This window comes from Bufo gargarizans, chromosome 4 (genome assembly GCF_014858855.1).
Source record: "Bufo gargarizans isolate SCDJY-AF-19 chromosome 4, ASM1485885v1, whole genome shotgun sequence".
Taxonomy (NCBI): domain Eukaryota; kingdom Metazoa; phylum Chordata; class Amphibia; order Anura; family Bufonidae; genus Bufo; species Bufo gargarizans.
The window spans coordinates 421990167-422004602 of NC_058083.1; the positions used below are offsets into that span (position 1 = coordinate 421990167).

A 14436-nucleotide genomic window follows, 5' to 3' on the forward strand; every position below is an offset into this window, starting at 1 on the left:
TAAAATGTTTTTCAAGTTGAACAGTCAAAGTCTGGAGTTCTTCAATGAAGTCTCAGGAAACTTCGGACATAACGAATTTCACCTTCGCAAAGCCCATACATTTGAATGCTGTAAGGAGATGGGTCTATAAACCGATGCACACTTTGCTCAACCCTAGTTACCAGTAATATCTTCTGTCAAATGCTGCTCATACCGGTTTTTGCCTTCCCTATCAAGAAGTTGAGCATCTCTGGAGCAAAGCTGGGGAGCAGCTGAGCAGTGCTGGCACATCTGAGGGGACCTTTATATTTTGCACCTTAGGAATGCAGGAAAACAAAGAGTGGGCAAATTAAAGGGAGTCTGTCACCTCCATATGGCCATATACAGTGCTTACATGGCTCTGTAGCACACCTATACAGGATTGTAATGGTACCTTTGTTCTTTTCTTTAGACTTGCACCAGCAGGAAAAAAAAACTAAGTTTAATTAATATGCAAAAGAGCACTCGCAAGTGCCCAGGGGCAGCGTTCAATGTGTAGGTGCCCAGGCTGCTCTGCCTTCTTTTCACTTTACTCCTCCCCAGTCTATGCCTTTGCCCGCCTTCCAAGTCTCTTGCCTCATCAATTGGTCCGGACTTGGAGGGCAGGCAAAGGCAGAGGCTGGGGAGGAGTAAAGTGAAAAGAAGGCAGAGCAGCCTGGGCACCTACACACTGAACGCCGCCCCTGGGCACTTGCGAGTGCTCATTTGCATATGAATTAAACTTGGTTTTACCTTCTGGTGCAAGTCTAAAGAAAAGAACAAGGGTACCGTTACAATCCTGTATAGGTGTGCTACAGAGCCATGTAAGCACTGTATATGGCCATATGGAGGTGACAGACTCCCTTTAAGTCCTACATTTGGATGATTGCTTACAGGCTCAAAATAACGACCAGAAGAGGGCAGGTTATGAAAATTTTATTACCAATCCAAAATGACAACACGTTTCGGGGTACTTCAGACCCCTTTCTAAAGTCTGATGAACTTCATGCTGCTGTGGAGTGAATACGTTATCTATGTGAGAATCGTACAAGTTTCATAATCTGTCCTTTTCTGGTTGTGATTTTGCACCTGCAAGCTATCATCCAAAAGTGGGACTCAAGTCAACTAATTGTTCTCCTACTGCATTCCTTTGCTCCAACAGTTAGCCTCATCCTGCCACTGATGACCAGATAGCATCTGCTGCACAAACCTCTGCGCTTACAGTTCTGCCCAATTTTGCAGATCAATAGGTGAGCACAATACATACATCCCCTTGAAGAAACTGTACCTTTACATATTTACCCTATGTGCGCCTTTTCTGGTTGGCCATGTTTTGCTGCCATTTTGGATCTTAGAAAATAGACGATGAATGGGCTGCTGCTCGCATTTGAAGGCAATCTGACAAACTGGGCAGATTCTAAGTGGGCAAACCTTGTGGATCACAGAGTGAGCCGTGCGCTCCAACATAAAAGTTCCTACTGCCTCTACCTGGCACACAACAAGCTTTCATTTGCCCTAGACACGAACATCTTGCCTGCATATGTTGGTCTTGCGCTGATAAAGTAAGAGGAACATTCACATGGGAGGCAGACTGTAGTCCCTGTGGTCAGATTTATTGACTGGGGAAAAAAAAAGACCACATGGAGGAGAGGTGTATGGAGAGGTCACAGCAAAGGCAACTATCATGAATGAGCTGGGGTAGGTTAAAAAGTTGTGCAGACATGGGGGGACATTGCGATGTGTAGTGACTATAGGGATTATAGAGTTGTTCAAAGACTAATCGCGAGTTAACCAAGGTTTACTCTAAAAAGGCCAAAACCAGGCAAAATCTACTAAAAAAAAATTAAAAATAAATAAAAATACTATATTGTAGGGGAGAAGTGGAAGCCAGTGAAAACCAGAATCAAAAGCTCTTTTCTTAGAGGCTACTTCGAAAGACTATGTGGCAAACAGATCTGCAGCTACTGCACTTCCACTCTTGAGTAAGTTTATGACAAAAGGAGTGTATGAGAGGTGTCACGTATCAAAAAGTGGCAATCAGCAACCAATAGGAATCTAAGCTTAGCTTTCCATTAAACTTCAAAGGGCCTATAGGACGAACATCTCTTGTAAAAAAGTTTCTATCCCCTTCAGCAGTCTAGTGGAATACAAAAAACACAATTTACCCATCCATTTTTATTGTGAACCCTCTTAATTTAACAGCTGACCTCTTGGGCAGATTTTAGACCGCTACAATAGACAAACATTAGTTTTACAATAGTTTACATATATTAAATTTAACAGACAAGAGACATCCCTCAGAGCAAACAACCCATAAATAATCTATATTGATTCGAGTGGCGCTGGGGCAGTGGTCGTTCTGGTGTCAGTAGGTCTGCAGAAACCATATGTGGAAAAGAAAGACCAGGCTTGTGGTCCTTAAACATGGCTGGACCTCAACAGGGATAATAAAGAAATATTTCTTAGTAAGAAAGGAAATCAACATGTTTCCTCTTCATTTCAGTATACAAGCAACCTTAAAAATACAAAGATGGTTGCATCAGTCATTCGAAGTCAGCAGTTTTGCACGTTGCTTTCTAATTCATCAATAGCATTTTAAGACGTACAATGCAGACTGAAAAAAGTAGTCATTCTACTGGGCAGAAAAATGGTTTAACAGTACGCATACCAACCCGGAGAACATTCTTAAAATTGATGGCGGAGGCATTGATCTAGCACCATTCTTCAAATATTTGGTAGACACATTCTCAAGAACGGTTTTCGAAATGCCAGAATTTTTGTATAACACTGTACTAATTCTTTCCTTTATATACTCAGGGTACAAATGAGGACTACATTGCCTAGTGATGTTAAAGCAAGCCAGCTGCTTCAGAATCTTTTTCATGTGCTTTTCATCAGCTTGGTATGTTGTGCCACCAAAAATGTTCATTTTGGCACATGACAGAAAGGACTGCTACTGTTGTAAACCAAACCTTGACTAACAGTCTTTTCTTCGCCAACAGAAACTATTGTACATTTAGAAAATAGTCAGTTAGCAAGCAAAACGGAGTGTATAAGGAATCAAATTATTAAAAGAAGGGCAGGCACAGAAGAAAGTGAACTCAAGGCACAGGTCTTTATGCAATTCGTCTCTGCGCACGAGCTCCTCATTTCACAGAAAGGTTGCCACTACCCCATCTAAATAGGACTTTTGAGCACAGAGATTTCTTCTTTCAGCTCCACCAGGCCAGCAAGAAATACAAGTTAAACGGCAATCTACAAGTAAAACGTCTTGTTAATATTCCCAATTCCAAAGTTATCATTTTCATCATTAGATGCCTAGAGATTTAGTGCACGCGTTTCAGGATTTTTTTAATTTTTTTTATAATTTCTTCATTTGGGAAATATACAAAGCCAAAGGCTTTCTTTGTCAAGCTTGCCAATGAGCAGGTTGGTCTTTGAACTCTTTGACAAAGTAAACAGTCCCGTCTTTCATACTGTGGTATCACCAAATTCTTTATTCCATCGGATGTAAGACTCCAGTGTAGAAGAACTCACACTGCACTTTATCTTCTTCAAGGAATTCTGAAAGTCAGAAAATTTGATGTTCCGCATCTGAAAAATGCAGGGAGAAAATCATTAGTATAGGATAAAGTACATCATAAAAAGGTAAACCTTTAAACAGAGCATAAACAAATGGGGCACGTTTAGCAAGACCGGCATTTTAGAAGCCAATCTTAATAAAACCCCATAGCTGGCGGTGGATCCGCCAAAGGAGAAGGCTTCCAAGCCGTCTTACATTTAGACCATTTTCTATACCTAAAATAGGAGTAGAAAATGATAAAATGGATAAATGGCACAGACCTATTGGCTTGTCTCCTTTCCAGCCCCAATTTTAGACCTGGCGTCAGTGGGAAAAAGTCGCAGATGGCGGCGCCGCCATCTGCACCTGAAATACGCCTAATTTAGGTGTATTTCAGATTAGTAAATGACCCCCAATGTCTACAGAATGTGCATTCATGTCTTAAAGAGAGTCTATATCAAAGCCGTTGTCATAAGTACAGCGCTGGGGAGGGATCTGAAACAAATGTGCAAATATCTTGACCAAAAGGTTCATTAGAGAGAAAGCCAACTTGTATGTAGTATGCAATGTAGTATGCAAATATGCCACAAGTGACCAGTCTCCCCTCCATATGCCATGTCCTACTCTTCCCCTTATATCTTCATTGGTAGCCCCTTTGCTGTCAAGCAGAGCTGACATTTTGGGAATGTGCCATATGTCACTGGAGCCAAATGGACAGAGGCCAGGGAGAAATGTACATGCACCATCCCACATTCGCACGGTGCACGCATCAGATTGTAGCGCTGCAGAAGGCAACATCAGAGAGCGAAGGGTCTACCAGTCAGGAAGTAGTGGTAGGTGCAGGACAGGGAAAGTGAAGGACAGACTAAGCAGTTGCTGTGATCAGGACCACCCAATTAGTTTAATTGTGACAAAGGCTCTAACAGACACCCTTCAAGGCATTGTCTGAAAGACAATCAGCATCTACTGGAGTTTTGTATTAAACACATTGAAAATCCAACCCATTCAGCAAATATTACAAAAATAAAGTCTAAAATCTATTAAAAGGTGTTGTTTGACCCCCAAACCAATTTCGGAGAAAGAAAAAAATGCAGCTCTGTTCAAGGCCAAAGGCTCCTGCCCCCAGAAACTGGAAGGAGAGAAGACAGAAGTCTTGGCACTGGATGGAAGCATCTTTTAATAGGCATTTTTTTCCTTTCCGCGCCCGGGCGACAATTTGTTTTGGGGGGACAACATGCTCTGTTACACATGCAGTGGACTTACCTCACTCGCTGACATATTTTTCACCTGCTCAGGTTTTAGCTCTAACAAAAAGAAAAAAAAAAAAAATACATTAAAAACTAATTGACAAGAAAAAGCTGGCATAAGACAAATCCCTTGTAAAGTCTCTTTAGCATTGGCGAAATTCTGACATACCTGTCTCATGTACACAAAATCATACAGAACGCTGCAGGTTTATGTTTAGTGCCTTTCAATTTAGGTAACATATCAATAGTACAGATCTTTGCTGCACTAATAATTTGGTTGATGGGGTGGGAACCTGACTCCTAGAAATCTACACACATAGAAAGCAGTGTGCGACTAAGCAGCGCAACATTAATAATTTGGAAGTTGCGAAATAAGCTCAGGATAAGATGGTGGTCTTCCTAATCTTTGCACAATAAAATTTCTTACAGTATTTAAAACCTGACAAACATGGCAGTGAGCCTGCTGAGAAAGCAAAGTGTTAAAAGGGGTTGTCCAGGATAAATAAAAATCTTGGACAAGCCTCAACATGGACCTAAAAAAAAAAAATATATAATCATTATATTCGCCTCCTTCTCCAGCACCATCCATCCTCCTACAATCTACAACTGTGACTGCCTGCATATTATACTGGCACTGGTGTTCGTAAAGAAGCAGCAGTAAGAGGAGGTCTGGACAAGTCACCCAGAGAACATATCTTAAGAAAGAAGTTTAAAGGGGTTGTCTCATCTGAGACAATGATGGCACACCGCCCATTATAGTCAGATGTGTGTGGTTAGACATCTTGGACCAGCACCTATATCCAGTATAGGACGCTGTGAAGCAGAGGACACCACACAAGAGGGGCAACTCTACATTCACTGTTATGGGAGTTCCAAGAACAGCCAAGTGCTGGCTTGGCCATTTCCAGCACCCCCATAGTGGTGAATATAGAGATTTTTTTAAATATCTTGGAATATATAAAGGGGTTTAAAGGGTTTCTACCACCAGAAATACTGTTATGTAGCTGACTGACATTAGCGATGCGCCCATGTCAGCACTACATAACAGTATGTTTCTAATGTTAGTCCCTGCAGCCGCTTTTGTAAAAAGAAGCACTATTATTATATGCTAATGAGCCTCTAGGTGCTATATGGGCGTAAAATCAGCACCTAGAGGCTCCGTCCACTCACCCTGTATTCCGCCCAGGTCCTGTGTTGTGCCCGCCCAGCTCCTCTTGATTGATGCCACTGTTCCCTGCATCGTTGGCGAAATCCTGCGCCTGCCCCGTTCACTTCGGTCCTCGGCGCAGTGAGTGAATGATGTGATCCTTTTGCCGGCTTCCTCACTGCGCCTGCGCCGACTACGTCACAGTGAGGAAGCCGGCATCAGGAGAGGGCCCTTCACTCACTGCGCCTGCGTCGAAGACCGAAGTGAACAGCGCAGGCGCGGGATTTCGCCAACGATGCAGGGAACAGTGGCATCAATCAAGAGGAGCTGGGCGGGCACAACACAGGACCTGGGCGGAATACAGGGTGAGTGGACGGAGCCTCTAGGTGCTGATTTTACGCCCATATAGCACCTAGAGGCTCATTAGCATATAATAAAAGTGCTTTTTTTTTTACAAAATCGTCTGCAGGGAATAGGCCAGTGACATCACATTCATTGTTCACAAGGCCTAGGCGCAGCTTAGCCCCATTCAAGTGAAAGGACCTGAGCTGCAATACCAAGCATAGCCATTATACAAAGGTACAACACTGTGCTTGGTAAGCTGCGAGGAGGCCACAGTGCTCTCCAGAGTGCCACAGCCTCTTCAAACAGGTGATCAAGGCATTCCAGGAGTCTGACCCCCACCAATCGAATACTGATTACTGAACCCTTTTAAGCCTACTTAAAGCATATCGAACCAAACATTGTATAGTCGCTGTGCTTGGTATTCCAGCCAAGGCCCATTCAATTTAAATGGGACTGAGCTGCACATAAGCGATGTGACATCACTGGCCTAGAAAGAGGCCATAGTGCTCAATAAAGGCCGCAAAGCTCACCAGAGGATTGCTACCTCTTTAAACAACTGATCGTGGGGGTGCCGGAAGTCGGACCCCATCAATCTGATATTGCTAACCTATACTGAGGATAGGTCATCAATACTGTACACTTTAATACTTAATCGGTTCATGAATATTAAAATAAACCAATAATTATTGGTCTATAGCAGGGCTGGCCAACCTGCGGCTCTCCAGCTGTTGTAAAACTACAATTCCCACCATGCCCTGCTGTAGGCTGTCTGGGCATGCTGGGAGTTATAGTTTTGCAACAGCTGGAGAGCCGCAGGTTGGCCATCCCGGGTCTATAGGAAACATATATACTGTATGTTGCGCATACTGAACATAGTCGCAATCACCTCTTATTGGCCCAAGAGCGGCATCTTTCGCCAATGCAGTTAGATCACTCCCAGAGTATCCTTCAGCCAGCCTATTAGAAGAATTAAACATTTTAGCTTGACATTTTATGACAGCATGACAGTAAGTGCTGGAACTTACACAGAATATAGCACAGAGCTTTGGGAATACTGCATTCTAGGACTTACCTTGCCAACTGTGCCAATTCTTTCTGTGTAAGAGGGTTCCCTTGCTTACTTAACAGGTTTTGCAAGAGTGTCAGCCTTGTCTGTTTGAAAAGTACAGTGTGTCCATGTTAAAAATATTGATTTCACTAATTACTGTTACAGTAAAGTGCAGCAAGAGCTAAGGAGCAATGGGCACATTATTACAAAAAAATAAAGTGAATTCAGCTTTAAATGTGACATTCACATGAGCTTATGGATTTGTATACAGAATAGGCAGATGTGTAATATACGGCACATTTAATCAGATTGGCGTTTTGAACACCGGTCTTAATATCCCCTACAGCTGGTGGTGGATCCGCTGAAGTTATGAAGAAGCGCAGGCCTCTCCATAACTTTGCTGCATCTAGCACCAGTTCTCAATGTAAGACGGCTTCCGAGCCGTCTTACATTTAGACCATTTTCTACGCCTAAAACAGGTGTAGAAAATGGTAAATGAGACGGCCCTTCCCCGCCCCCTAACTTTTTAGACCTGGTGTGAGCAGAGAAAAGTTGCAGATTGCGCTGCAAAGAACCTTTGCACCGCAATCTGCTCCAGAAATACCCTTTATATCGTTGTATTTCCGTTTAATAAATGACCCCCTATGTTCTTAATTTAGGATCATGCAGCATTAGTTTACAGTTTAGCATTTTTTATCTAGCAGTGAAGTTTCTCTGTCTGGCTTAGGCCATGTTCATATCACCGCTAGTCATTTCCGTTGTGCTGCAAAGAAAATAATGGAAGTGCTGGATTCAGCACTTTATTCAAACATAGCTGAACAGCCCCATCTACTATAATGGGGTCCTTTCAGATGTTCATTTTTGTCACGGAAAAAGTGCTAGATGCAGGATCTTTTTTGTCAAATCTGAATGAAGCCTCCAACGCAGACGCCCTTAGAAACTTGTTCATAGGTAACCACCAGACACAGAAATAACGGGATACGTTCTGTAACAGTTTCCAGCAAAAGACTAGAGCTGTACATAAGACAGAGTCTTCACAAGTAACAAAGAACAATATTTTTTCTTACCTCTTCATTTGGCAAGGAGACGTAAACCCTTTTAGCAAATCTCCTGAAAACAATACAATGATTTAGTGAGAAAACTACACGTAACAATACAATTACGTTATCAAAATCTGCTTCATTCATCAAATTATTATTACTACTAATCATGGTAATGTATGCAATCACTTCATGATCAGTGGGGTTCCGACTGATTCTGATAATGCTACTTTAACAATGTACCCCATTCACTCTGTGCTAGAAAAAATGTAGAAGAGAAGAGAGCCAAATCCGCAGTGCAGGCCCTTTATTCTCAGAAGCACAATTATTCCAGAATCGGGACCCGCAGACCATATAGATAAACTTAATTCACCAGTTACACACGGCTAAAGTGGCTATAGGTACATCAAATGCATCCCATTATAAAATGTTGGCTTTGTACTATCAAAGTATATATTTTCTAGAGCATCATACCTGAGAACTGCCTCATCCAGCTCCTGTGGTCTGTTAGTTGCCCCCATAACAAGAACTCTGTCGTCCCCTCCAGACTGTACCTATTTAACAATCCAGGACACATTAGTGACATAGAAAAAATGAAGGTATAACTGGTATAATTTAATATTAGAAAAGGGTTAGGGTGGATTCACACACAAGTGGTTTCCGTAATTTTCTTCCTGAAAGAACGCCAGGAAAGTAATGAAATGCAGGACACACAAGCATTTTCAGCTGGTAGTTATTTTGGCTCTGGTATTTTTTAAGAAAGCAGCATGTTGAAGCTATGGCATTTTTACATCTCCTCTACAAGGAAAGAAACATTACAAAGTAGTTGCAAAAAAACCACCATAATACTTGTGGTACAGAAAAAAAACATAAGCGGTTTCCATGATGTTTTCTCAAGTGAACTAAAACCACCACAGCAAATTCATGTGAAGGGACCCCTACACAGGTTTTCTAAAAAAAAAAATTCCTGCACATGGAAGAACCGTTTTAATAGTCTTGCCGTGAGTGAAGGGATTCTCATAGTTTGTCCAGCTCAGGGTACTTTCACACTAGTGTTAAAGTTTTCCAGGTATTGAGTTCCGACCTAGGGGCTCTATACCGGAAAAGAACAGAACAATTTTATCCCCATGCATTCTGAATGGAAAGCAATCTGTTCAGGATGCATCAGGATGTCTTCAGTTCAGTCCTTTTACCGTATTTGGCCGGAGAAAACACGGCAGCATGCTGGTACCAAGTGTTCCGGAAAACCGGATCCGGTTTCCAAATTTGCGCATGCACGGACCTTTAAAAATGTGGAAAAAAAAATACCGGATCCGTTTTTCCGGATGACACCGGAGAGACGGATCCGAAGTTTCAATGCATTTGGCAGCCGGATCCGCATCCGGCAGGCAGTTCTGGCAACGGAACTGCCTGCCGGAATCCAACAACGTAAGTGTGAAAGTACCCTTAGCTGAAAAGTTGTATCCAGTCCATGCACAAGTGGGAAATCCAGTGTGATACATTGTAGCAGCCTAGCTTGTGTATTTGGCTCAGAGTGTAGTAACTGGATACAATTACCATATATCCCCTTTTCATCTGTGTGTAAGGCTGGGCCACTAGCTTGCTGTAGCTGAGAACCTGTCAGCAGTTTTCTGCCCTTTGGGGCCGTTTCACACGAGCGGATGCCGTGCGTGACATCCGCTCCGTGAATGACAGCCAAGACCCGATGTGGACTGAAGAAGCACGGAGCATTAACATGAGATATAATGCTCCGTGCCTCTCTGTGATCTCTTTACTACAAATTCACAGTGAGATAAAGTTGTCACTGTGATTTCGTAGTAAAGAGATCACAGAGAGGCACGGAGCATTATCAGTCATGTTACTGCTCCGTGCTTTTGCATCGGGTCTTGGCTCTCATTCACGGAGCGGATGTCACGCACGGCATCCACTTGTGTGAAACAGCCCTTAGGGTTCATGCACATGACCGTAGTCTGTTTTGTGGATTCAAATTGCGAATCCGCAAAACACGCATACCGACCACTTGCGTTCCACTTTTTGTGGAATGGAACGTCCTGGTCTCTAGAGAACAGTCCTATACCTGTCCTTAAAAACGGACAAGAAAAGGACATGTTCTATTTGTGCCACTGAACGGACATACGGATGCGGACAGCACACTGTGTGCTGTCCGCATCTTTTGCGCCCCCACTAAGGTTAATCGGTCCGCATCAGACCTGCAAAAAAAAAAAGAAAAAAAAAAAAGAAAAAGGAGATTGGATGCACATTTGTGTGCATGAGCCCTTTAACTGCTACGACTGCAATACGGATACTGGGGATAAATATTTAAACATAACTATGTATGGCACCAATAGTACAGTTTTCCTCAGAAAAAGTTTTTAATCACTCCTGTGCCTTATGCAAATGAATGGAGAAGTGCGCGCCATGGATAAATTAAAACGAGAAGTATCCAGCAATCTTAGGAATAATTCCACCTAGCTTCCACTGACATGTGTTAGTAGCCATGGGCTAGAATACCAAAGGCATACCATTTCAATAATTAGTGATTCCACAGCTGATAAAACTGAGAATCTACACAATGACGCTGTAGACGTCTTAGGCTACTTTCACACTTGCGTTCAGAGCGGATCCGTCTGGTGTCTGCACAGACGGATCCGCTCCTATAATGCAGACGATGGGAGCCGTTCGGAGCCGTTCAGAACCGATCAGTCTGCATTATAGTTTCGAAAAAACTCTAAGTGTGAAAGTTGCTCAGACGGATCCGTCCAGACTTTACATTGAAAGTCAATGGGGGACGGATCAGTTTGAAAATTGAGCCATATTGTGTCAACTTCAAACGGATCCGTCCCCATTGACTTACATTGCAAGTCTGGACGGATCAGTTTGCCTCCGCACGGCCAGGCGGACACCTGAACGCTGCAAGCAGCGTTTGGGTGTCCGCCTGCCAAGCGGCGCTGAGGACAAACTGCCAGACTGATGCATTCTGAGCGGATCCGCATCCACTCAGAATGCATTAGGGCTAGACAGATGCGTTCGGGGCCGCTTGTGAGAGCCTTCAAACGGAACTCACAAGCGGAGCCCCAAACGCTAGTGTGAAAGTAGCCTAAGGCTACTTTCACACTTGCGGCAGTGTGATTCGGAAGCGCCCGCCGGATCCGCCGATCTGCCACTGACTGAAAGCATTTGTTAGACTGATCCGGATATGGATCATCCTCTCAAATGCATTGCAAGGACTGATCCGTCTCTCCGCTTGTCATGCGGACAAACGGATCAGTCTTGTAAATTTTTTCACACTTTTACCGGCCTGCGCATGTGCAGGCCGGAAAGGACGGATCCAGCATTCCGGTATTTTGAATGCCGGATCCGGCACTAATACATTCGTATGGGAAAAAAATGCTGGATCCGGCATTCAGGCATATCTTCAGTATTTTTTGCCGGAGATAAAACCACAGCATGCTACGGTTTTAGCTTTTGCCTGATCAGTCAAAATGACTGAACTGAAGACATCCTGATGCATCCCTGAACGGATTACTCTCCATTCAGAATGCATGGGGATATGCCTGATCAGTTCTTTTCCGGTATAGAGCCCCTGTGACGAAACTCTATGCCGGAAAAGAAAAACGCAAGTGTGAAAGTACCCTAAGGCTACTTTCACACTAGCGTTTGGTGCGGATCCGTCATGGATCTGAACAGATGAATCCGTTCAGATAATACAACCATCTGCATCTGTTCAGAACGGATCCGTTTGTATTATCTGTAACATAGAGAAGACTGATCCGTCTTGAACACCAGTGAAAGTCAATGGGAGACGGATCAGTTTTCTATTGTGCCATATTGGGTCATAGAAAATGGATCTGTCCCCATTGGCTTACATTGTGTGTCAGAACGGATCAGTTTGTCTCGGTTTCGTCAGACGGACACCAAAATACTGCAAGCAGCGTTTTGGTGTCCGCCTCCAAAGGGAAATGGAGGCAGAACGGAGGCAAACTGATGCATTCTGAGCGGATCCTTTTCCATTCAGAATGCATTAGGGCAAAACTGATCTGTTTTGGACCGCTTGTGAGAGTCCTGAACGGATCTCACAAATGGAAAGCCAAAACGCCAGTGTGAAAGTAGCCTTAGGCCATAATACAACAGCATGCAGCTGTCATGAACGGATCCAATTGTATTATGTCTTCTATATACATGACGGATCCGTCTTGAACACCATTGAAAGTCAATGGGGGACGGATCAGTTTTCTATTGTGCCAGATGGGATCATAGAAAACGGATCCGTCCCCATTGACTTACATTGTGTGCCAGGACGGATCTGTTTGGCTCAGTTTCGTTAAGCGGACAACAAAACGCTGCAGGCAGAGTTTTGGTGTCCTCCTCCAGAGCGGAATAGAGACTAATCGGAGGCAAACTGATGCATTCTGAGCGGATCCTTTTCCATTCAGAATGCGCAAAACTGATCCGTTTTGGACCGCTTGTGAGAGTCCATAACGGTTCTCAAACGGAAAGCCAAAAACACCAGTGTGAAAAGTAGGCAAATTAATAAAAGAAAAAAAAAAGGAAAGAAAACTCACTGAATAAAATGCACCAACACAATAGATGAAAACATTATATATGGACTAAGCCCTCACTCTGATATGATAAAATATGAGACTCAGCCAATATATTTTCATCAAAACACATCTGTGCCCGTCTACCAGCGCAAGGTGGTCTCAATCTATGCCGTTGTGCATCTACATGTTAGTGCATTATTTTCTGTGATTTTTCTTTCATAAAAGTAGCCATGCACATCCTCATATTTATCTATTAGACCCCTTTCACACGAGTGAGTTTTCCACACGGGTACGATGCGTGAACACATAGCACCTTCACTAAATCCTGATCCAGTCATTTCAGTGGGTGGGTCTGTGTACATGAGCATTTTTTCTTTTTACGCATCAGTTCTGCATTGCTTGAGATTCGCAGCATGTTCTTCATTCTGCGTTTTTAACGCAGTCCTGGCTCCATAGAAGTGAAAAGGGCTTCAGTGAAAAACGCATTGCATCCGAATGTAATGCGTTTTTCACGGATCATTGATTGATATTTGTAAACCTTCCGGGTTTTTTTCCACGCGTGTGAAAAATGCATCAAAGCCGATTGCATGCGTGCGGAAAAAACAAACACTGGATGCAAATGCAGACAAAACTGACAACTTGCTTCCGACATGGTGGGAGTTTCACTGAACGAACCCTGACACAATCCGTATCGTTCGTGTGAAATGGGCTTTCACATCGCGCAGGATATTTATCTTTTTCAGCGATTTTTGTTTAGACTTCACTGGTAGATCGATTTCTGAGAATCTACACAATAACACTGTAGACATCTAACACAAAACAATTACTGTTACACTTCAAAAAACATGTAAAAAACAGAAACTACCCCAACCACATGATCCTTCACAGATGATGCAATAATTGCTGTGACTTCATAGAAGCGGAACGTGCTTTCTTCTGCCATTGTTCACATTAAAGAGGACCTTTCACGGTTTTGTTTAATTCTAGGTAAATACCTTTACTTGCGGGGTACCCCTGCTTATGCTGCCACCCTGAATGTTTTTTTTTTTTTGTTTGTTTTTTTATATCACTCCTGCGCCCCCCTGTATGTTAATACTGAGAATCGGTACAGGGAGGAGGAGATGCCAGGGTTTCTCAATGGGCATCTCCTTCTCCATGGCCGTGCCACGATCCAATCACAGCAGAGAGCGTCACAGCCAGGGAGAAGGTTTCTCCCTGGCTGTGACTGGATTGCGGCACGGCCAGGATGTGGCAATACCTAATATGTATACTTTTTATTTATTTATGTTTTACACAATAAAAGCATTTTTGAAAACAACAAAAAAATAAAAAACGAGATTTTTGTATAACTTACCAGTAAAATCTCTTTCTCGCTCTTCCTTGGGGGACACAGGAACTCTTGGGTATAGCTTATCTCCATAGGAGGCGTGACACTAAGTAAAAGACTGTTAAGCCCCTCCTCCAGCAGCTATACCCTCAGCCTGGAGAGAGAGACTTCCAGTTATGTGC

General features: G+C 43.2%; 1 protein-coding gene across 2 annotated transcripts in view; it reads right to left on the reverse strand.

Annotated features, from left to right (window-relative positions):
• Positions 1 to 2157: 2157 nt before the first annotated feature.
• SPAST (spastin) overlaps positions 2158 to 14436 on the reverse strand; it is a 74977-nt gene continuing 62698 nt past the window's right edge. For both annotated transcript variants that reach the window (XM_044289617.1, XM_044289616.1), the window contains 6 exons: positions 8861 to 8940; positions 8414 to 8456; positions 7371 to 7450; positions 7185 to 7255; positions 4823 to 4863; positions 2158 to 3591 (listed from right to left, as the gene is read on the reverse strand). In XM_044289617.1, coding sequence (XP_044145552.1) covers positions 3469 to 3591; positions 4823 to 4863; positions 7185 to 7255; positions 7371 to 7450; positions 8414 to 8456; positions 8861 to 8940 — 438 coding nt within the window. In that variant the 3' untranslated portion in view covers positions 2158 to 3468. The remainder of the gene's footprint in view (positions 3592 to 4822; positions 4864 to 7184; positions 7256 to 7370; positions 7451 to 8413; positions 8457 to 8860; positions 8941 to 14436) is intronic.